This window comes from Plecotus auritus (assembly GCF_963455305.1).
Source record: "Plecotus auritus genome assembly, chromosome: 5".
NCBI lineage: Eukaryota > Metazoa > Chordata > Mammalia > Chiroptera > Vespertilionidae > Plecotus > Plecotus auritus.
The window spans coordinates 2,398,003-2,420,998 of NC_137776.1; the positions used below are offsets into that span (position 1 = coordinate 2,398,003).

Here is a 22,996-nt window from a genome sequence, read left to right on the forward strand (position 1 = left end):
CCTTTTCCTCGGCAAGCAGTGACCCTCCAGTGTAAAACCAGAAGATGCGCCGTGATTGGCCCAACGACTTCTCCTTCCCTGTCACCCATCGGATGATGTCATCTGCACCCGGGCATCTCGGTGCTGCTGTAACCGGGCCCGCAGAGAAGCAAGTGTTCCGCTGACCACACTCACACAACAGACGTTCACCTGGGAAAACACTTACAACTGGTGAGCGGAGTGAACGCTAAGTAACACACACTGGGAGAGGGGAAGATGAACACAGTTTAAAGGAACCAAGCTTGGAGCTGGGTCACACGGAAGTGACTTCGATGCACGGGTGTGAGGTGCAGAGAATTTTATGTGCACATACAAACACGGAGGTGGCCGTGCGTAACGTGAACATGAGAAAAACAAAACAAACGCAGGGGGTCTTGAGTAGAATAGAAACAGCCTGCGTGGAATATAGGAACGAGCGAAGGCATGATGGACTGATGATCAGGGTGGTAAGAAAGATCTCGCTTCCTAGAAATAGCTTGATCCTGGGGACAGCCAGGTTTTTCTTGCAAAGATGTCATGAAGAACTGCACGTGGTATGTGCCCCTTGCTCAAACACGTCCCAGAACTTGTCTCTGGATCCAGAGATGCATTGAAAGGCTGTGTTAACGGGGCCCAAAACGCATGCCTGTGGACCTCTGAACCTGGAGATTGTGTAGCAGCTCAGACAGAAGGAGAACGTTTTGGGGTGCTCTTTTGATATTCCATGTGACAAGCTGCTTCTTCCCCCGTTTCTTAAAAACATTAAGCCATGGCAAGGCTAACTTTTTCTCTAGAAAAATCCGTGCTGGCTTCCGCAGCAGCATACAAATCTGAACTCAAGAAACCCCACTTTGTCTGGCTAAAGAAATCGGTGAGAACTAGAAACAGCCACGATCAGTGTTTAACTGTTAACATGCCATTCAGACATCTGCCTGAGAGGAAGCGGCCGGGACCAGGGTGGGTGGGTGGGTGGGTGCGGAGGACAAGCAGGCCTTTCTTCCCGGAAAGCCCCTCTTCGAGCTGAGTCCCAGTGGAACCTGGCCAGATCCCAACACAAAAAACTTCTGGGAAGATAAAGGTTTGCAAATTAGCCAGGCCCAAGCAGAGGGCACCCCCACTTTCTTAAAATTAGGCAGGGAACGTGAGAAGGGAAGTATTTTTTAAAACACACACACATCCCATTATGGTCCCAAACGCAAGGCCAGGCGCTCAGAGATTGGCCGGGAGCTGCGCGAACCTAGGTGCTTCGAGGAGGCAGCAAAGGTCTCCGTCAACAGCGGCGGACGAGGTCCAGATGTGCTCTCCCTCCCTCGGTGGGTTGTGTCTCCTATAAGAGCGAAAGGCATATTAATCATTTCTTTTACTGCGGAGGGGATGGGTGCTGCTCTCATATTTCAGAAAGGGGCTGGCAAGTGAGGGAAGCCAAACTTTTTCCTATTTAAGGCCACGGCAGAGGCATCGCCGCGGCTGCTGCAGGACGGGCCGGCGCTGGAGGGCAGGGACGACTGATGGTGCTACTCTGAGCGGCTCGGCTCCTCTCCTCGGTGCACGGAGAGTCTCATGTCTGACCTGTAGACATGACGAGCTTTGTGCGGAAGGGGGCCTGGCTGCTCCTCACGCTGCTGCATCCCGCGCTGGTCCTGGCACAGCAGCTCCCGGAAGGTGAGTAGGTGCCCGCTGCTCCGGGCCTCCCGGGCCTGTGTCTGCTGCTGCTGCTGCGGGCAGAGGGGGCGGCGGGGGGCTCGGGCTCCCGATGGTGGTCCCCGGGGCCGCCTCCCGGATGTGAGCGTGGAGTGGCCGGGATGCTGCTGTTGAGGATTTTTGCTTAGCGAGAGGAGTGTCCTTTCTGTGCTGAAACGTGTGCTGGGGTCCGAGATAACGATGTTTCCCACTAACTTGCTTTCCTGTCGGCGGCATGGAAGCGCTTCAGGCGGCTGTGAGTCCCACGCCTGGGTGCGAACGTCTGAGAAGGCTTCCCGGGCATCTGGAAGTCGTTGGGGTCCTGAGCACGGCTCTGCTTGCCTTTGTGTGCTGGTGCTTTGGAAGGGGGGCTAGGGAGCCCTGTCCTTCCAGCAAGAACATGCACTGCAGTCCTAGCATGCATGCAGAACGGGCTCAAGGAAACGCTGTGCATTGTTAGAGTTACTGAATAGGGTTCTATACGATGGCAGCAAGATCACCTGAACCCCCTTAAACAGGTCCAAACTGTTCGCCGTGGTTCGTGCCTCCTAACGTTCTTCTGTTTCAAGCACTTAGAGTGTTGACTGATGCATCTTTTCTAACAGTTTGTTGTTAAGGATCTAATGTTTTGTGTCTGTTCTACACTTTACCTACATCTGCATGAATAAAGAGAATTTGTTTTTTAAAACATAACCTTCAACAGAAATGTTTGACTTTCCTGCAAACAAGGTAAAGACGCCGGGACTGTCTGACTTCCAAAAGCTTGATGTGCTGTGTATTCTAATAAGTGCAAACAATGGTTTTCATGGTCTAATTTCCCCCAAACCGCATCGGTTTCATTATCTGACTATGTGAAAATATTCCTTTAAATTCATACGTTTCTTAGTCATCAAAATCCCGGACGTATTGAAATATAAACTTAAAGAGAAGTAAATATTTAAGTGTAAAATGTGAAGGTGCTGGAAGAAATCATTACACATCCATTTCCATTTGCACGTGAGCAAAAGGTCCACATCTAACCCTATAGCTTTTGCAAACATGATGTCCGAAAATGGTTCTTTGTTTTGAGTACCGAACAGCTTTGAGGTTCTCACAGGTCCTGTATGTAAGCAGGGGGGAACCCCACTGGCATTTCCTCAGGCATGTTCGGGCTGTGGCCACAAAGAAAAGAAACAAACCCCTTATTCCCTCACCTCCTCACCCCTGCCCCCCTCCTCCTCTCCCGCCTTCCTTTCCCCTCCTTATCTGTCCACCCCTTTGGCTCCTTTGCACTTCCTCCCCCTTTTCATTCTTTCACTCGTCACCCCACCCCCTTCCTAGACAAGTCCACATCTCCTCAACTCTCCTTCTCTCTCCCCTCCTCTCTCACCCCCCCCACCCTCATGTATCCTCCCTATGCCTCCACCTCTTTTCTTCCCTCCTCTGCCTCTTCCTTTCTTTCCTAGAATCCTCCATCCTCCCCCCTCTCATTTCTCCCCCCCCCCTTTCCTCTCCATCGGCCCTCCCAGAAGATGCTACACTCCCATGCCTTGGCTAGAAAAGCAGGCGACTCTTACCACACCCCCACCTCAGTAAAGACTTGTACTTTTTTGTGAAGCTTTTAAATTCTTCCGATTTCTGAAAAAGGGAGGAAAAAAATCACAGCGTTTCCACTTATTGGAAAGACTACAAACCTTTGGTGTTTAGTTCAAAGACTGACAAAATATTTGTGATTGCCTAGGGGTTATAATTTTTCATGAGCACTGTGGCTATTTGTCTCCTAACGCCCACTCTGGGGAGGAGAAATGCGTGCTGCCTGCATTATCGGAACATTACATAATTGTCTTAACCCCCCCTTTTCTCTTTAGCTGCAGGAAAGGACAAACAGCTATGGGACTTGGCTGACACACGGGGGGGTGTTTTTTAGTTCAAAGGAAGTGGGAAGGGATTCTGTTCAGCTTATTGTTCGTGTTTAAGAACTTTTTAAGAGAAGACATCTTACGTTCCCCGTGGGCTTTACAAGACAATTCTGCTGGTGCATGAGCTCTGGGGAGGTGCCAGGGGGTGGCTGCATACGCAGCGCCCGGAGCGCCCCATGGAGTTCTCCTGTGTGTCCTGAGAACCCCAGAGAGAGATCACAGTGCTAACGAACACGCAGTCTCCTCACACACGGCTCCTGGCACAGAAAGCATGTCCTCACAAAGACTGGGGAGAGTCCTATTTAACTCGTGTATTTGATTCCAGCGATGGAGAAATGTGGTCTGTTTTATATTTCCTGTCCTTCAGGACCGTGCCAGGTTTTAAGCACAGAGACTCACCCCCTCGTGGCTGACCGGCAGAGTTGCAGAACCAATGCCGACATAAAGGTCACACGCAGCTGGACCCCCTATTTCATGATGAGATTTAAAAACAGGACATGAATGAATGTTAACCATTAAATAGGACTTTCCTAAGACAATAAGCCTATTGCTGATAGCATATTGCCAAATACACATACCCACACACAATAGTCACAATATGGGAAGTCTATTTGGAGATGAGCTTGATGTTAGAGGCCATTTAAAAAAATCCCACATGTAATATATAACTTTATATTATATATGAAGTTCCACATGTAATATATAACTTTATATTATATATGAAGTTCCACATGTAATATATAACGACTTTTCTGAGTATTCTTCGAGTCTCTGCTGTAGTCTTTATTTGACATAAGTATTTCAGGAAGGTATTACTCAGTAATATGGCTTCACTGGGGCTGAGAGATGAGCTACATTTTACTGAAAAGTGTTCTAAGCTGTGAGCTTACATTTTGCTGTTCCGATGCATCCGCTGGGACCATGAGCTGCGGGCCTCTCATTGGGTTAGAATTCCAAATGGTCGGTGGAGTCCGAGAATCAGGTCCCAGGTACAGGCTGTGAGGGTGTGTCCTTCGTGCTTGCAAGGAGAATTTGTAACGGATCGGGGGGCACTCAGGTTTTCTGGTTTGTGTGCCCCTATAATGAAACACAGCTCCCTAATGGGGGAAGGTCAGCATAAAGATCACCAGAAACAATTGCACTTTTAGAGCAGAGAACGAGTAATCGCTGACGAGGCTCAGTGTCTGACACTGAGCACGGATTCAGTGCTGCGGTGGGGATCACACAGCTAGGAAATGACCGTGTGAAGACTAGAACCAACATTCTGGTAAATTCTAGGTAATTAGAAGAAATAAGACATACGTTAAATTTGGAGCATATGGGTTTTCTTATTTTTGTAACAGTCATTGAAAAGAGATACAAAAAAGAAAAATCACATACTGTCCTAGAAAATATATGAGCTAATGCATTTCTAAAGGGAAACAAAGGCAGATTTTTTTGTTGTTGTTGTTAAGCACTCCATTTTGAATTGGTACATCTATTTTTTAAACAAGAGGCTCACCTATACTTTAACCAGAAATCATCTTCATTCTTGTAGACTACATTCTCAGTGAAGAACGTATTGGTACAAAAGCCTGTTTTTCATGGGTGAGAACGCCCATTTCCTGAGGGCCTGCAGCTACCAGGCGTGCTGGAGGGGTGCTGGCATGAGGCCCCTCAGACTGTGGGGGCAGCAAGCCCCTGAGGCGATGCTGGGAAGGGAGGGGGGAGGGATGAGGGCCTTTGGCGGCGTGGTGCCTCCTGGCTCCATACCTTCCCTACAGGCTTATTTTTAAAAATCTAGAAGAAGCAGGTGCTGTGCGTTTCCCAGGAGGAGAGCTGAGACGCCAGGCAGCTCCTCCAGCAAGTCCCTGCTCCTGCACCTCCAGGGGTGCCCCCCAGGCCCCGGTCCTTCAGACAGAGGGTGCCCTCTACCGAGCGCCCCGTGTGCAGGGCAGAGGCTGGGGCAGACCCATGGCCGTGAGCCCAGCTCTTCCATTTGGCAACAGGGCTGTGCCAGGGAGCTCCCCGCCCCGCAGGGACAAGAGGGATTGCTCCAGACTTCAGGTCTGAACATGAAGGATGGCATTGCCTCTGCTGGGCACGGGCACCTGGGCAGTCCTCAGGGAACCGCTCAGCGGCCTGATCCCTGGAAAACAGCTTTCCCTGGAAAAAGCGCAGGCCCGCTGCTTTCTGCGCTCAGAGGCGGGGGAGGGAGAGAGGGGGTGGGGGGTAAAAACAACACAGCATTTTCAAAGGGGAGACTTCGCCTGTTTCATGTCAAGATGACAACGGAAAAAGTGAGACAGCTCTCCTTCGCACACACCACTTGCTAAGGGCAGTCCGGGGAGGGACTTTCTCCAGGAGGACGTCTGTCTGTGCCCCAGGAAAACACAGCAGAAGCGGATTCCTTTCGGATTAACTAACAAACCCCCCGTCCTTTCCAGACGAGGTCAAAGAGCTGCATGTAAAATGCGCTCTTAATGAGCGAGAGGAAACGTTCCAACAAGAGGCCGCAAGCTCAATGGCTCGAAAGATGTGAAAAGCAGAGAGAAAGACATCAGACGCTGCTCGCCATCCCGCTTGCCCTTAACGCTCAGGCTGGGCGATGCCCGTGTTAGTAAAACGGCGTTGCTGCTCTGAAACGGGCTTTTCTACCTTATTTGGTGCGGACCGAGCCAGAGCCCATGCTTCTCGGGTTCATTAAGATCGGAAAAACACCCCTTAAAGCTGCTAGCGTGCTCATGCTGTCTAGACTGAGAAGTTCAGGAATGGGAGTGACTTAGCATGGATTGCTGAAAGCCCGCGTCTAGGTGAGACATCCTTGGGCAGGGTCCTGACGCGGGTTCGAGGACCGACCTGCCAGCTGCAGCTGGTGGAGGCCCTGTTCTGTGCGTGTACGACCCACGCCCGGTTTCCCAGGCCTCGGTGTCACCGGGGTGGTCTTGAGGGAAAACTTTTTCTTTGTGAGGTCGGGAGAGAATAAACAACAGAACTGAACTCCAGATGTTCACTTCGTGGTTTGAGACTAGGCAGGAAAGACGTTCTGCGGGAAACTGGTATCCCTTTCCAAAAAATTACTTTTTCAGACTCTGATTTTAAACTTGCAGGGTTTAGACACCGTAAGGGGAGAGGACCTTGACCCCATCCTGGCCTGGGAACTGAGACGGGGCATGGAGCACAGCGGCTGAGGGACTCACAGAGCTTTGTGCCTTGTCCTTTTAGATGGTTTTTAAAATTCGTTGGTGAGGACAAGAATAAGCAGATGCTACCTCGCCCGTGCAAACAGCATTTTAACATTGAAATTATCCATCTCTGCAGGTCTATAGACTTCCCTTCAAAACCCATTGTGTTAACTAACATATTTGAAGATATTCCAAAAATATAAAAGCAGCAGAAACATATTTAACAAAAAGATATGTTCTCCCAACATTAGTGTCATTTAAAAGTCCAACATATTTCAGTTGGAAACTATATGAACTCCATAGATACACTTACAAAATATTCAACCTTCTAACGTAACAGGAAAATACTGTTGTGGTGACTGACTTATCATAGCCATCAGTAAAAAGAGAAGAGAAAAATATTGAACTTGTCACTCAAGCTAAATGAACAACGTGGATGCTTTAGGGAATACTATTTTTACCACAAAAGTGGAATTAAGACAAACATAATTTGCATTCGTTTTAGTCACAACAATACATTCAGCATAAATTGACATTTGAAGAATGAAAACAAAGAAAGATTCCAGCATGTCCAAAAATATTAAATTGTGTTCCTTGGTTTTATTTTTCTGCAAAGTTCCAAACCAGAGAGCTGGGAAATAAAAGAAGCTAAGAGTAGATGATGCTAAACTAGCTTCATCTTGTTTTGTAATTCAGATCCCAGTAAGGACATGATTTAGTCTAATGAGCTGCTTGTGTGACCGTAAATAAATTTATTTCAGGACCATGCTTTGTAAAGGGACCGGAACCATCAAGTGATGTAAGAGGTGGAGTTTAAAGTTAATTACAAACTAGAACAGGGGGCTTAGCGTACGTGATTACAACAAGGGAAGTAACTGGGAAATATATTACTTGTCCAGAGTGAGAATGAGATTACTTGCTTTTTACTTAGCATGTTTGCAAAAGGACTTGTCTTATTTCTCTATCAAAGGGAATAACGGGAGATGGCTATCACTCATGAGCCCCTCTTCCATGCCATTTCTAAATGCTGCGTGGGAATAACGGGAGATGGCTATCACTCATGAGCCCCTCTTCCATGCCATTTCTAAATGCTGCGTGTGGCTCACTGGGGCAGTTGGTCCTCTTGAAGACCAACGTTCCCCTGTGAGGCCATGACTCCCCACCTATAACTGGGCTTTCACCCCAAATCCGAGGGCCATGCGACATCTGTGTCAGCTTCCGGGAGGCCATATTGCCAGCGTAGTGTCCTGCGCAGAACAGGAAGTGCGGGGGAACTGCGAGAAAGTCACCATTCGTTCAACCGAGACTGCGGGAACGCAACAGAGAAAAGTCTGACCGCCCCCCACAAGCGTCCAGGAGCTGCCTTCACAGAGAGCAAACCCCTCTCCCATCGGTGACAGAAGTTACGTCAGGACATAAGTGGCATTCACTCTTCATTTTCCAGCATTCCAACGTCCTCTTGTTACCCAGACCAACGTCACCTTTCACAGAAGGAGAGGCGCTCTCAAATAGCTCAGGCCTCCCGTCGAGGCTCTGGGCTACAAAAAGCACAGCGCACATGTTTCTAAGAAGACTTGGGAACAGGGGGCTGAATAACAAGTGCTGTGTGTTATTTAGGTGGTTTTAACCCAACTCTAACAAATTGGCTCACAGTGTCAGTAAGTCAACATTGTGCTCATGCACTCGGTTGTTTGCAGACCAAATGGGAAACACGTATTCCTAGTGCTGCGATGACGCCTTCATGGGACGGAACAGGAGGGGGAACACACAAGGAAGAAATGTGTGTTCATTTGAAGGCGCTTGAAGAACACAGGAAGGGAAGACATTTGAAATATGAGATACTCAGCCCCAGCTTAAACTGTCATCCTCATTTGCCTCGAACATGTCACTGATATGCAATAACTAGTTTTTGTAACAGGTCTTGTGTTAAACGTAGAAAGCTGTTCCTGATCCAGAGGCAAAGAGCTGAAAACCATTAGTATAAAGCAGTAGCATTTCCCGCAGCCTTACTGAAGTATTATTGATATAAAATTGTATGCACTTAAAGTGCACGTATGATGATTTCCTATACGCGGTGAAGTGGTCACCACAGTCGTTAAGTAATGCATCCACCCCCACCTGTTGCCTTGTGTGTGTGGTAAACACACCCAGGCTCTAGTCTCTGGCACATTTCAAGTATCAATGCCGTGTTACTGCCTTAGTCATCACTGCTCCCGTGGCATTCTCAGGGGGCCAGGAAGCCCCAAGTCCACACTATCAATGGGCAAAGCTTGACCCAAAACTAGTCTGTTGGAACATTTCGTAAAGTGAATTTAGAGAAAGTTTTCTTTTTTAAAGGAAGCCAATGCAGAGACCAAAGGAAGGAGGTCACGCATTCCTCTTAAACAGGCTTCCATCTCGTTAAACCTTGCAGATCTTTCCTGGAAAAACAGTCAATGTAGGGTGTCAGCTATGCTTAGAGAACAATGAGGGTAATGCCTCGCCCCTCGGCTGTACCACTGCTCATAAAAATATACAAAAGTGCGGGCCCCCTCTCAAGCACATCTTTCTTAACACCATGTGAACAGGCCTGCACATCTGCCTGAGGGCCACGCTTGGCATTCAGCCGCTATGCTCCCTGAGTATAAAGGAACGATTCTTCAAACGTTTAGACGACATTTCTCCCCAATACCCTCCTGCATCTGTTTCAAACGTGAAGGACCAACTAGAATAGCTCGCCTGCTAAAAATTGCAATAAGACCATCCTGCCTTCTTTTACGAGCGGTGGACCACACTGGGTAACTGTCACACGAAGTCAGAATGGACTTTTGAACTTCTTTTTTTTTTTTTTAATATATTTTATTGATTTTTTACAGAGAGGAAGGGAGAGGGATAGAGAGCCAGAAACATCGATGAGAGAGAAACATCCATCAGCTGCCTCCTGCACACCTCCCACTGGGGATGTGCCCGCAACCAAGGTACATGCCCTTGACCAGAATCGAACCCGGGACCCTTGAGTCCTCAGGCCGACGCTCTATCCACTGAGCCAAACCGGTTTCGGCGACTTTTGAACTTCTTGAATGGACAGAGGGTGTGGCACAAGGTCGTGCAGGTCGCAGCTGCACAGGAGAATGGGCACAGGAATGCAGGCGATGGCAGGGCGCTGGGGCGCCCACAGGTTCTGAAGCTCTCCTTCCTGGAACTGTCCCTCACCCAGCTAACCCTGTCACCCCGAGCGCTCAGCACAGACCTAAACCATTCTCTCTTCAGCTACGTGTGGTGGTGGGGGGAGGGAGAAGCGGGAACTTAAAAAGGAGACTTCATGGTTGTATGTAAAAAGCTCAGGACCCGTGCAAGGCCTTTTAATGCCAGGCAGCCAAGCGTGGCTGTTAACCACTTACCTCCTGCAGGCAGGCCCCTCAGCGGGCACTTCAAGATCTTGGCTCTCTCTGAGAAAATAAAATAGAAGTTCACTTTTCACAAAAATACAAATGCTGGACAGCAAGGACACCATTCATTGTTTGCAAAACCTCTTGCAGCTATGTAGAAACGTCTTTTGTTTAGTCACGGCTGGCCAGCTAGCGTAGTAATCCTCAATCCGAAGCTGCATTTCGCCACAACCACAGCTCATGCCTGCAGAACTCGGACCAGGTTTTATTTTGGCAGCCCCTCCGCTGATTCAGGGAACAGCTGCTGAATCAGTCTAAAATTTGCATTGAAGCAAATCTGGGGCCATTTGAAGCCCCAAATGGTCATGATTCATATTTTTCGTGTGTTTTTTACTTCGGCCTTACCAATATTTCTTTTAAAAAAAACACACCTTTGTTTGGTAATTTGGAAACCTCTTCACATCCATATGGCACATCCACCGTATGGTCATACCATGTGGACCTACTACAGCCCCCCAGAGCGGGCGGTGAGACTCTGTCTCTGCAGTGAGTGTCGCTAAAGCTTTCCCGGGGTTCTGCACGGGGGTTATGGTGCCAAGAGCAGCTGAGTTTCCCCTGAGTGTCTCAAAGAGGTTAATAAGTCTGGACCGTCTTCGGAAGCCCTGACACAATTATCTTTATAGTTCAGTGCTCCCGTCTGCTGTTGGAGCAAATCACAGCCATTGGGTTGAGAGGCTTATTATTTTCAAGGGCACAATTAATAAATAAGTTTCCGTGTTGTGTGATTTTTCACCGGTATTAAATTCTTACTCTGTATAAAATGGAAGTACTTCCTGGCCTTCAGAGAAGTTTGCTATGCTGTGCCAATGTGACGTCCCTAAACAGATTTGGTATTTCACGCAATCCCTTACTGCTTAGCAAAGTAGGTGGGAAAACTAGGATATCCTTGGTACCTAAATATGTGGATCTTTTTATTTATTTATTTATTTATTTATTTATTTATTTATTTATTTATTTTTTGCATAAGCAAGCTCATAAGAAGATGCACGTAATGAAATGGATAAATTATTTGTTTCAAACCAGCTCTGCTTTGGCTATCGGAAACAGTCATGACATTATAGCGAAAATCACATTGCGGCAACACGTGAGCAAATGTCACACCCTCTCACCTGTTTTCCAGCTATTGATGGAGGGTGCTCCCATCTCGGCCAGTCCTACGCGGACAGAGACGTCTGGAAGCCGGAGCCGTGCCAAATATGCGTCTGCGACTCAGGATCTGTTCTCTGCGATGACATAATCTGTGATGACCAGGAACTGGACTGTCCCAACCCGGAGATCCCATTCGGAGAATGCTGCGCGGTGTGCCCTCAGCCTCCGACCTCTGTAAGTGGGAAGCACAGCGTCCCCACCCCCCGCAACCCCCCGATTTGTATTTAAGCACCTGACGAGCTCCTGGGTCCCAGGACGGGAAAAGGAGTCAGTCCCAGAATCCCGTTAGCGTCACACATAAAAGGTGGACGTGCTGGTTTAAAGCCAGAGACTGGATGTGATTTGGGATAAGACACAGATGTGCAAACGGGGACAGGCTTTCTGGGAAAGCAGCTCCTACATCTTTTTCATCTGTATCTTCTCCACTTATTAGCCTACGCGCCCTCCGAATGGCCATGGACCTCAAGGCCCGAAGGGAGATCCCGTAAGTAAACACCCTTCAGTGGAATAACATTAGCTCCTTGAGTAGTTTGCTTTTTTTAAAAAAAAAAAAAATCAAATAGCCTTTGTACAATTGAACTTTCATCGTTTATACATTTATTTGGTAGCACGTATTTCCATAATGACACAAAATACCTCAAACGAAGATTCCATGATTGTCCTTGTGAGGAATGAAGCTTCCCAGACTTTATGTACAGCCCTCATCCCCATTAGCAGTTTCCAAAACAAAGTGCAGGTCAATACACGAAAGCATAAATGACACTGAAATTATTCCTATGATTTCGTTTAAAAGGTATATTTTCCCAAAAAAATGCATTATTTATATTGAGTCCTTGATTTATAAAGCCGACAAACTTCTACTTGATAATGATTCTGAGTCACTAGGACTTTTCACTGTTTCATTCATTTCTATATGATTTTTTAGGGCCCTCCAGGTATTCCTGGGAGAAATGGCGATCCTGGTCTTCCCGGGCAGCCAGGCACCCCTGGTTCTCCCGGCGCCCCCGGAATCTGTGAATCATGCCCTACTGGTGGCCAGGTAATACATGTCTGGACAAAAATATTCCCCTTGTTAAAACTCGCTCCCCATCGCCTCTTCTTTAGCCTATATCACATTTCTCTGCCGTGGGCTCCTTATCTCTATTCTCTGATTTTATATAATTAACAAAGTCTTATTTAGTGCCTATAAGTGCTGGGTACTTTCCTAAATGTTTTATAAACATTTACTCCTCCTCATTATGCTAATGCTATTACTACTATATCGCTGCACGACTTCCCCACTTCTCAGTACGCACAGGCCATATGCACTCCTCTGAGAAATGAACCACCAACTGCCAAAAGAATTTGCGAGAGAATTTAGGAATTGCTGCATCTGAGCCGATTTCCCTTATCACCCCAATGGCAAAGCTGCTGGACGTTTGGATGAAAAGCAGTTGAGCTGTGAACATTCCTTATTGACTTCAAGTCAGCAGGCTTATGTTCCTCTTGAAAAGCATGGCAAGCCACTAACTCTGCGTGTAAAACACATCACCAAGCACATAAACAAAGCACCCGTTCCGCTGTGTTGGAGTGAGGAGAAATTTAAGAACACTACGTACACAAATCACTATGAGTTTTTTAAAAATTATTTTCAAATATCAATTAACAAGAAGCAAAGAATAGCACCTCACTTATTCTTATCCTGGCACCAAACAGAACCCATTGCTAGACCTGCAATTCAACATGGAATCATCTCCAAAGAAATTCAGCCGACACACGAGCCTTTCTCTTATTCGTGGGCTTGTTTTCTACACAGATGTTTGTTTTGGGGTGAATCTGCTTGGCATAGCAACCCAAAGCCAGGGGAGAGATATTTCACTTGTGTCATTAACTGTTGGGGAAATAATGTGACTTCTCCATTTTTCTGCTCCAAACGAGAAGTTCGGATTATCGAACCTCGGAAAGCTCTGTGGGTCTCTGCCCCTACGTTTCTCATGCTGTGAATGTCACTGAGAAATGCTTTGGGTAAGAGCGTAGAGGAACAGAGTATGTGGGATTGACATTGCATGCAGGTGGTTAAAGGGTTACAAAGCAACTCTTTCTGTAGAATAGAAAGCGACAGACAGACAGGCTAAGCAAGACAATGAAGCAATGCGTGGCACACCCTCTGGCACGCGGGAAGGTTCTCCCGGTAGATAGCGGGTGTCGGCGTGCGCGGCTTCTAAATGCTTTGGAAAAGAACCGCGATCTATATACCAACATGATTGTGTCTGTCTGGTCTTTTTGCTGCAGAACTATTCTCCCCAGTTTGAGTCCTACGATGTCAAGTCCGGAGTAGGAGGAGCGGGTCTCGCAGGCTATCCCGGGCCAGCTGTACGTACAAGGGTCTCTCGGCATTGTAGAGCATTGTTTAGTCTCTGATAGATCTTGAATGGTTGTTCTTCCGGTGATACGGTATTGTAGCGTCATTGTATACAGTAGCTTGTTCCCTATGAAGGATGGGGGAGGATAATCACGATCCTCTATCCGAGCTTCCTTTTTTCCTTACCTTCTCGTTTCTGCCTGTTTGACCACGGGTTTCTGTCTTATAGAACCACTTACACCAGGCCCACTGCTTTCCTGTTTCGGTCCCACACTCATATATTCCTCATTTTCACCAGATTGTCCCTGCCACTTTTTCTCTCTCTCATCTACGTTTTCCAGAAGCTTCTCTTATTGTCTTTTCATTCATTAAATGCTACTTTCTAGATGACATGTTGAGTGATGAATGTCCAATATCCCAGTCTGTCTCAGCTCCTATCCCGGAATCAAACACAATCAAATACAATTATTTACAGGATTCATCCAGGCTTTAAGTGCATCTGCCGTAATGATAGCCCCTCACCTTGTACCCAAAGGGTTTCGTTCAATGTAAATGACCTAGAGTTTTGAAAGGAGAAAATAGCAAAAAGCATTGAGCTCTGGGCACGTGCCCATGATGCATGGTGTCCCATGCCAATGACCCTGTTGTGGAGGGCCTATCAGGAGGAGCAACACTAGGTCAGGTGACCATTTCACTGAGCAAAAGGTACATAAGCGTGAGTGAAACGGGAGACTGGATTGCCAGGGATTATGGCACATTGTTGCCCAGATCATTGGTCCCCATATTTGTGACTTCTAAAATGACAAAATTTTAACTAATACATCCAAGTGAAGTGGCTAAAGGAAGACCATTAAAATTTACATAAACTACAAAAAGAGACTTACAAATCTCTAAAGTTACAGGGGCTGTGATTTGTGTGTGTATGTCTCTTTCAAAGCCAGGGAATTATATTAACTACGTTAGCACCTGCTCTTACTCAGCTACATTCGTATTATGAACCCTATGTTTAAATCAGATATACAGTTTTTACTTAAAAAAACAAACATTGAAAAGCCACTACTTATTAATGTTCCAGAAAAGAAGTCACAAGAGAAAATTTAATGACAAACTGTGGTTTTATAAATTTATTAACAGTCTTTAAAAATAGCAGGTTGCAACGCTGAATGTTTTCTAGTTTAATCTACAGTTCTGAGAAAATGATAAGCCAATTGATTATAATTGTAATTCATCATTGTCCCAAATATGGATGATTCTCAGATGCACATCTAAACATCCATGATATGATTCAGTGATGAATTGAGAACTTTGGGGGTGATTTATATCATTGTTTTTAGAAATGAGGTTGTGTAAAATGCAATAACTACTTTTCTACAAGGAGTGGGGATTCCAGGCAGAAAAATAAAAATAAAATGTTTCTTGTTACAGCATCCTAATATTGAAGGGATTTTCATAGCATTTCGCTGCATTTTTCCAGATTTTAAATCCCCTTTGGGGGGTTTCAGGCCAACAAATTATAATATTTATCAATAATTGTTGATTTGGTGGGAATTTCATTTAGAGTGACATTTTTGTAATACCTTTATTGTAAATATAATAGAATTAAGCCTATCCATGAATAGCTATTACATGAGTAGCTATTACGTACTAATTGTTCACATTTTTAAAGACACCGTTATCACCCCTATGCAATGGTGTCTCTTTGATGCTTGAATAAAGTGTATTTCAGATGCATTTATTTTGTACTTATTCTTTAAATTTGCATTCCAGGGCCCCCCAGGCCCTCCTGGCCCCCCTGGTGTATCTGGTCATCCTGGCTCCCCTGTAAGTATGTCCATAGTGGTACTTCTCTTCATGCATGTTCTATAGGTCAAGGTAATACAGACCCTGCCATCATTCAGCCACGCCAGCATGCGTAGTTCCACTGCGGTAGAGAAGTCGCAACCAAGAAACTATCATTCCTGCAAACATGTTCAATTCCTTCACACAAACAACTCTTAGCAATCAAAACTTGGTCAAATTAAACCACATGTTTAACTTGCATGTCATACGACTCAAGTTTGAAACAATTCGGTTTCGGTGGAAGTAAGTAGATGAAATGGAATCAATTAAATTGATTCTGATCTGAAAGTTCTTGGCTTCCATCATTATAAATTGGAATGAAATTTGCTGACCTCACTTAAAAATCCTAATCACATACTGTCTTCAATGTAAATGAATCATGTGAAGATTAAGTTACTTTAGAAAATATTTACACATTATTCTACCCGCTAGGGTTCTCCGGGATACCAAGGCCCCCCTGGTGAGCCTGGGCAAGCTGGTCCTTCGGTGAGTAACGATCACATCTACATTTAATAAATTGAAAACTCTGTATAGAAACCACCTTCATTTTCTAAAACTTAACCATAGGTTCCTACAAAGTATAGATTAAGTTTATGCTTTCAACTTACAATAATAAATGGTGTTTTTATGATAGTTGAATGGGTTTTACAGACCTTTTGGACCCTTTTAGTGGTTTAAATATCTAAGAGACACTGTTTACTCTAGGAGTTCTCTGGCTAATTAGAAATTACAATAATCCACTTACTAGTGTGGATACAAATCTTCCATCTCATAAACATAGATTTAATCTTCCTTAGCCACTCAGTTCGCCTTCATATCTACTTTTCTACTATATGATTTGTAAAACTTAATTTAGTAGAAATAAACATAATTTAATAGGGTTCTCCAGGAAAACGTGCTGTGTAAATAAGTAAGGTGAAGTTACTTTAATATTTAAAAGTATTTTGAAATACCTATATATTTAAAATTCAATATCTCAAAAATGGAAAATTGTATCAAAATTTATAAATACACACATGTGATACAAAACATAGATGCATGATATTTTTAATTTTCATAAAAAATAAGTTTAACAAAAGGGGCTGGGGGAAATAGGCTCCTGAAATAAAGTCAACATTAAAAACTGTTTAATCTTTAAAAATAAGTTGAACAGACAGTAAAAACTGGATACAATATAGGTATAATATTAACTCAATGTGTTATTTCCTTGATAAAAATACTGAGAATATTTTATAAAAGGGTTTCTTCCACTAATGCATACGATATGTAATAATTAATTAACTAACAGAAAAATCTACGGATTTATTTACTTTACATTTCCTTATTTTCAGGGCCCTCCAGGACCCCCTGGTGCTATTGGTCCAGTTGGTCCCGCTGGAAAAGATGTAAGTTTTTAAGGACTGAATGGCGATACAGCAAAATTCAACTTGGAATATTCTAAGCAGCATGCACCATATGCCACCATTTCAGAGACTAAAACCTTACTCAAAAATCACCTGCATGACATTTTAGCTCATATGGATCTTTGGACATCTAAGGTTAATAGTATCTGCATAACTGCATATACCGCTTGTTAAATTCTAAACAGCAGAACCCCCAAATCCATCAAGAAGACTCACCCAGTGACGGTGTCACTTAACGGGAGGAGAGAGAAATTTCCTTTCTATCAGTACTTTCTGAATTTCAAAACGTATGAATACCTTTACTATTATGCTACTCTTCCTTTCCCATTGAATTTCCAATTGCGAGTTCTTCTCAGTGCATTGATGGTCATCCTGTCAGTGGTGAGAGATGCCTGCCTTACTCACAAGTTTACACTGAGGTGGGAGAAGCCCTTCTCCTTTCTTCTCCTAAGAAAGCTGACCTCAGTGATATAGGGTTAGCACAACCATTGCCATGCGTTCTTGGTGAGAAAAATGCAAACGAGTCAGTTTGTTCATTGCCCGCAGTGTATCTGTCACTGACACGGTGCACTCCTCTCCCCAGGGGGAATCTGGAAGACCCGGACGAACCGGAGAACGAGGACTGCCTGGCCCTCCGGTAAGTCATCAGCAGCCACTGGATGAACTGGAGCGAGCACAGGCTCTTCCCTCGGAAGTTGTTACCTAGTTACACGGAACCGACCTTAAAGATAGAGGGCATTTCGCTGCGGGTTGTGCTTCTCGTTGAAGATTCATTAAAATCTCTCCCTCTCGTCGATTTTAGGGTATGAAGGGCCCAGCCGGCATGCCTGGATTCCCTGGTATGAAAGGGCACAGAGTAAGTAGAGTCTCTCAATCCACTACGAGCTGCTTCCGTTGTCAGTGGTATTTGCCAAACCAGTATCTCTGACGATACGCCCCAAACCGTCAGCTCTAGCAACAAACTAGCTATTTATACAAAGCAGTGAAGCTAAATTTAAGTGCATTTAAGTAAATTTAAGACTTGGGAAAGAATAATTTTGTTTTCTTATCACAACTGTCAAAAACCATAAAATATATTATAATAGCTATGCATATTTATTGTCTTACTATGGCTTACAGATAGAATTAAGCAAGTTTACTCTATGCAAAATACTAGATTTAACCAACTGAGCCAAAAACCTACCAACTTACTGTAACTCAAATCTATGGAACAGGTTATTTGCTGCTCTAAAGTTAAGGCAGCTTCTAAATTGGACTCAATTACACTTTCTAATTAGTTCAGATTTTTTTTTTCTGTTGTAAAATCAACATCGAACGTCTTCAGTCTATTCAGAGGAGTTTTAAATTATTTGAGTCAATGTTGGACATATCGGTAGGTGGAAAACCAGCAATCAAAACCCATGTAAAGTTTTCAAGCAGTCTGCATTCTTCGCAGATTGTCACGTGGTTACTCTTTTTCTCCATTTCCTAGGGCTTCGATGGACGGAACGGAGAAAAGGGTGACACGGGTGCTCCTGGATTAAAGGTGAATCACAGCAAAACCTCACTTTCATAAGCAAATTCATGGGAGCGGGACAGCTACTGGGGGGTAGCTTTTTCCGAAAGTCACCGAGTTCTGCATTGTAAGAGCTGTGACTAACCGAGAAGCTCTATTAGAGCTGCCCCGAGAGCTGATGCCTTGGGCTGCCTACATCAGAAATGAGTGAACATCCCTGAGAAATACACGGATTACTTCTAGCAAATCCACACGTTTTTTAAAATACAGAAAGTGGTATTTCTGGTAAAGAAAACAGCGTTACAGAAACTTGATATTGTCAACATGTATGTTTTTTTCCCTTGGGGTCCATAATGTTTTTCACATGTTTAAAGAACTCAGCCCTTCCTCCCTGTTGCACGGATGGTGACATGTTGTATGTTCCCAGGGTGAAAACGGCCTTCCTGGTGAAAACGGAGCCCCGGGCCCCATGGTAATCCTCTCTTACCGGCTTCTCGGTTTCACGTTAACCTCCATCTAACCCCAGCCCTGCCTTGCTCCCTCCGCCACTGCTTTTACACTGTCAAGTTCAAGGTATAACCGTCCTTTCCACGTCATTCTGCAGGGTCCCCGAGGGTCTCCTGGGGAGCGAGGCCGGCCGGGACTCCCTGGAGCCGCTGTGAGTACCTTCGCCCCAGCTCTCTCTCTCTCTCGCACCCGGAGCCACAGGGGCTCAGGGGCTCAGCCAGGGCTCGGCTGTGACACCTGCACTCAGAGTCGCCCTGTAACACCTGAGCCATGACTACAGGGAAACGGGTGTTTTTTAGTGATTGTCCCTGCTGAGGCTGTTTTTTAAGTGTTAACTTTGCATATGTTATCAAAGCCATTAATTCACATTCAGATTGTAAAATACAAACACCAATCATTCTACATCAGACCATTGCTATATATACATATGGGATTTAACAAGTTGGCTCCAAAATAAATATAATCAGTCAGTAGGTATTAACGTATTTAAGGAAAAGTTAACCTAATTGAGTCAGAATTTTAATCTAAATGTCACTTATCACCAGTCGTGTGGAATTCAGAAGATTCTTAAGACAAATGTCTCTTTCTAGGGGGCTCGAGGCAATGATGGTGCTCGAGGAAGCGACGGCCAACCAGTAAGTAGCTCGGACCCGGACCCACCTCGGGGAGTGAGAGAGTGCGGGCGGTGGGATAGGGAGCCATAGGGATTGTAGGCCCAAACTCAGCATTTTCATAGACATCTGATCAAACGGACTCTACACCCATACCTAACATCTAGGAACAGTTCCTCTAGAAATGCTAGACTCATTCATTCTGATGCTCCCTGCTATGCCTGGCCACTTGCTAACACCTGTACAGAGTTCGTTACCAGTCAGTATTGGATTCGGCCCTTAAGACAGATCCTAACGTGACCTCTGTTTTCTCAATGAGCGCTCCGGGCTAAGTACCCCACCTAAAGTCACCGAATTTGGGGCAGAGATCAGGAGCGGGGGGGCAGGGGAGGACCCAGATTGGCCAACTTCAGGGCTCGCTCCCTGTTTAGTCTGTGGCATTGTCCTTCCACGTGCTGTTCATCCGTGAAGGACCCCCTGCCTCACGTGCACACAGGTCCTCCGTGCTGTGTGCGCTCACACATGGCTACCAGCAGCCTCAGCTCTTGGTGGCTGGGCTCACAGTTCCTGAAACGGTACCTAACCATTGCAGGGCCCGCCCGGTCCCCCCGGAACGGCAGGATTCCCCGGCTCTCCTGGTGCTAAGGTAAACGTGCATGTCCATCGACGACAAGGTACAGCCTGGCGGCAGCCGCGTCCTGGCGCTGCTTCTTGAAAGATTTCTTTCTTGTAACCAAACAGCTATCGCCTATCCGAACGAGCTACAACGCCCTCTTCCTTTTTATTTTTCTTTTATTTTTTTAAAAATATATTTTATTGATATTTCACAGAGAGGAAGGGAGAGGGATAGAGAGCTAGAAACATCGATGCGAGAGAAACATCGATCAGCTGCCTCCTGCACACCTCCCACTGGGAATGTGCCTGCAACCAAGGTACATGCCCTTGACCGGAATTGAACCTGGGATCTTTCAGTCCGCAGGCTGACGCTCTATCCACTGAGCCAAACCGGTTTCGGCCACCCTCTTCCTTTTTAAATCTCGGGGGTCATACTGCTTGCTGACACACACCTTTCACAGGTCCAGCTTTCAACACGGAAGCGGTGCACTTGACCGTGCTCGCCTCCAAGCCTGGCCACTTTCTGGGTCACAGCGATAACATAGTCACACACACCGTCCCCATCTTCTCTGCCTCTACGATGAGGGACTCAGGGACTCAGGGAGGGAGACTATGTAGCCATCCTTTGGCTAGAGTCCGCATCACCACCCTCCCCAGCCTGCAGAGAGGGGTGTGAGGCGGGCGGGAAGGGAACTGGCTGAGAGAGGACGTGGCAGGGAAGCTGACCATTAGGGCTGTCCCTTAGGGCGAAGTTGGACCCGCAGGCTCTCCTGGCTCCAATGGCTCCCCGGGACAGAGAGGAGAACCTGGACCTCAGGGACACGCTGGTGCTCCAGGCCCGCCGGTGCGTACAGGCCTGGCCCGGGGGGGGGGGGGGGGGGGGGGGCGGGCGCCTCTACTTCGTGGAAGCGCGTATTCCAGTGCTGCTGTCCATGGAGATTACTGGGGGGTGGGGGTGCGGGTGGGGGGACCTTGCTTAGTGCTCCGCAGTAAGTCTGCTGTGAAGAATGCGGGTTGGATCGGCGCTGACATGGTGGTTTGTGAGGTTCTCACTCTTCTAGAACTGACCGAGTCAGTGCTTATCGGACACAGAGCGAATGTGAAGCTAGTTTTCTGATACTTCAAAGCCTACGCCCCAACCGAATCGCTGATAAAAGATTCAGAGAAGAAACCAGACCGAACCTATTCCATCTGTTGATTTAATTATTTAGAACGAGTGCATATTACCTGTGGTCTATCCCGGTGAGGGTAACAGCCAGCCTATATGTGATGTGTGGGCTGTATTTGGAGCAATCACCTAATCCAGGGGTCCTCAAACTATGGCCCGCGGGCCACATGCGGCCCGCCGAGGACATGGATCCGGCCCGCCGGGGGCCGCTGCCTGTCCTGCTTAGCAGCCGATGCATCGCGGGCCCGCAGTGCGCATAGAAATTTGTTCATAGTTTTTTTTTTAAACTATAGTCCGGCCCTCCCACGGTCTGAGGGACCGTGAACTGGGCCCCTGTTTAAAAAGTTTGAGGACCCCTGGCTAATCTCCATAAAGCACCACACCCACCAGCAAGCTTAGGGTAGAAATCTGGGCGCGTCGCCCGTGTCCGCACTGTTTGCATTATTACTGACGTGCCTCCCCCTCCAGGGCCCTGCTGGCAGCAACGGGAGTCCCGGCGGCAAAGGGGAAATGGTAAGACGCCCGGCTCCCTCCTCTCGCGCCCACACGCACCGTTGGCTCCCTCGGTATTCCGCATGACAAGACATCGGTGATGCTTCCGTGAGCTATTCAGGGGAGCAAGTTCAAGTGTGACTAAGACTCGTCTTCTCGGGTTGTTTCTAGGGTCCCGCTGGCATTCCTGGGGCTCCTGGCCTGTCCGGAGCCCGGGGTCCTCCAGGCCCGCCGGGGACCAATGGTGCTCCCGGCCAGCGAGGCGCTGCCGTAAGTCCCTCTCCCCTTTGTGCCTGGAAGGTGTGGCCTTTCTCACGACAAAAGCACAGCTGGCAGCTGCTCATTCTTGCGGCCTTCATGCTGCTTTCCCCGCATTTTACAAGGGAATGCTACTGGGGGGGATTTCATTAGTCTACCCCCCCCCCATTTTTAAACCAAGATTTTGTTCACTCAGGGCGAACCCGGTAAGAACGGTAACAAGGGAGACCCGGGTCCACGTGGGGAGCGTGTAAGTATCTCCCCCAGACCTGGCTCTCCTCTAGAAAGCCCGGCCCAGGTGGGAGGTGGACAGGCCCCCGTCTGCCGTCTAACACAGCCCCCCTGCTGGCTCCCTTCCTCAGGGGGAAGCTGGTGCCCCCGGGATCCCAGGCACGAAGGGTGAAGACGGCAAGGATGGTTCGCCTGGAGAGCCCGGTTCCAACGGCCTCCCGGGAGCCGCAGGAGAGAGGGTATGTCTTCCTGGGGCTTCGCAAATGCCGGGCACCATCCCCTGCGGGGTGAGGCTGCCTGGCTCCTCGCCGGTGGAGGGCCCCCCCCACATGTTGTCCTGAAGCATTTCATGGCATGAGAAGGTCTCCTTGGCCGCTCAAGGGCCATGAGGCGTCTCCTGCTTTGGACTGAAATACTTGCCTCTCGCCGTCTGCAGGGCGCGCCCGGATTCCGAGGACCTGCCGGACCCAACGGCCTTCCCGGAGAAAAGGTGGGAACCCTACTTCCCAGTCTCTTAAATGCTGGGACTGCACTGAGGAGTCCCCGTTGCTTCTGGACAGCTCCCCGCTAACCGAAGCTTAGGCATCTGAAAGGAATGTAACCGTTTTCAGAGCACAGTCACCCCCCCGCGCTTCCAAGCCCGGTGGGCCACCTTTCCGCCTTCCGACCCAAACAAGCCCTTCTGACCCGAACCTCACC

General features: G+C 47.0%; 1 protein-coding gene across 1 annotated transcript in view; it reads left to right on the forward strand.

The window, feature by feature from the left end:
* Nucleotides 1-1,524: 1,524 nt before the first annotated feature.
* The window catches only part of COL3A1 (collagen type III alpha 1 chain), a 40,425-nt gene continuing 18,953 nt past the window's right edge, over nt 1,525-22,996 (forward strand). Inside the window, exons 1-21 of the mRNA XM_080668149.1 lie at nt 1,525-1,680; nt 11,309-11,511; nt 11,771-11,821; nt 12,263-12,376; nt 13,609-13,689; nt 15,446-15,499; nt 15,950-16,003; nt 16,849-16,902; nt 17,504-17,557; nt 17,723-17,776; nt 18,392-18,445; nt 18,843-18,887; nt 19,020-19,073; nt 19,513-19,557; nt 20,126-20,179; nt 20,894-20,992; nt 21,785-21,829; nt 21,980-22,078; nt 22,263-22,316; nt 22,429-22,536; nt 22,734-22,787. Of these exons, the coding sequence (XP_080524275.1) occupies nt 1,596-1,680; nt 11,309-11,511; nt 11,771-11,821; nt 12,263-12,376; nt 13,609-13,689; nt 15,446-15,499; nt 15,950-16,003; nt 16,849-16,902; nt 17,504-17,557; nt 17,723-17,776; nt 18,392-18,445; nt 18,843-18,887; nt 19,020-19,073; nt 19,513-19,557; nt 20,126-20,179; nt 20,894-20,992; nt 21,785-21,829; nt 21,980-22,078; nt 22,263-22,316; nt 22,429-22,536; nt 22,734-22,787 (1,515 nt within the window). The 5' untranslated portion in view covers nt 1,525-1,595. The remainder of the gene's footprint in view (nt 1,681-11,308; nt 11,512-11,770; nt 11,822-12,262; nt 12,377-13,608; nt 13,690-15,445; nt 15,500-15,949; nt 16,004-16,848; nt 16,903-17,503; nt 17,558-17,722; nt 17,777-18,391; nt 18,446-18,842; nt 18,888-19,019; nt 19,074-19,512; nt 19,558-20,125; nt 20,180-20,893; nt 20,993-21,784; nt 21,830-21,979; nt 22,079-22,262; nt 22,317-22,428; nt 22,537-22,733; nt 22,788-22,996) is intronic.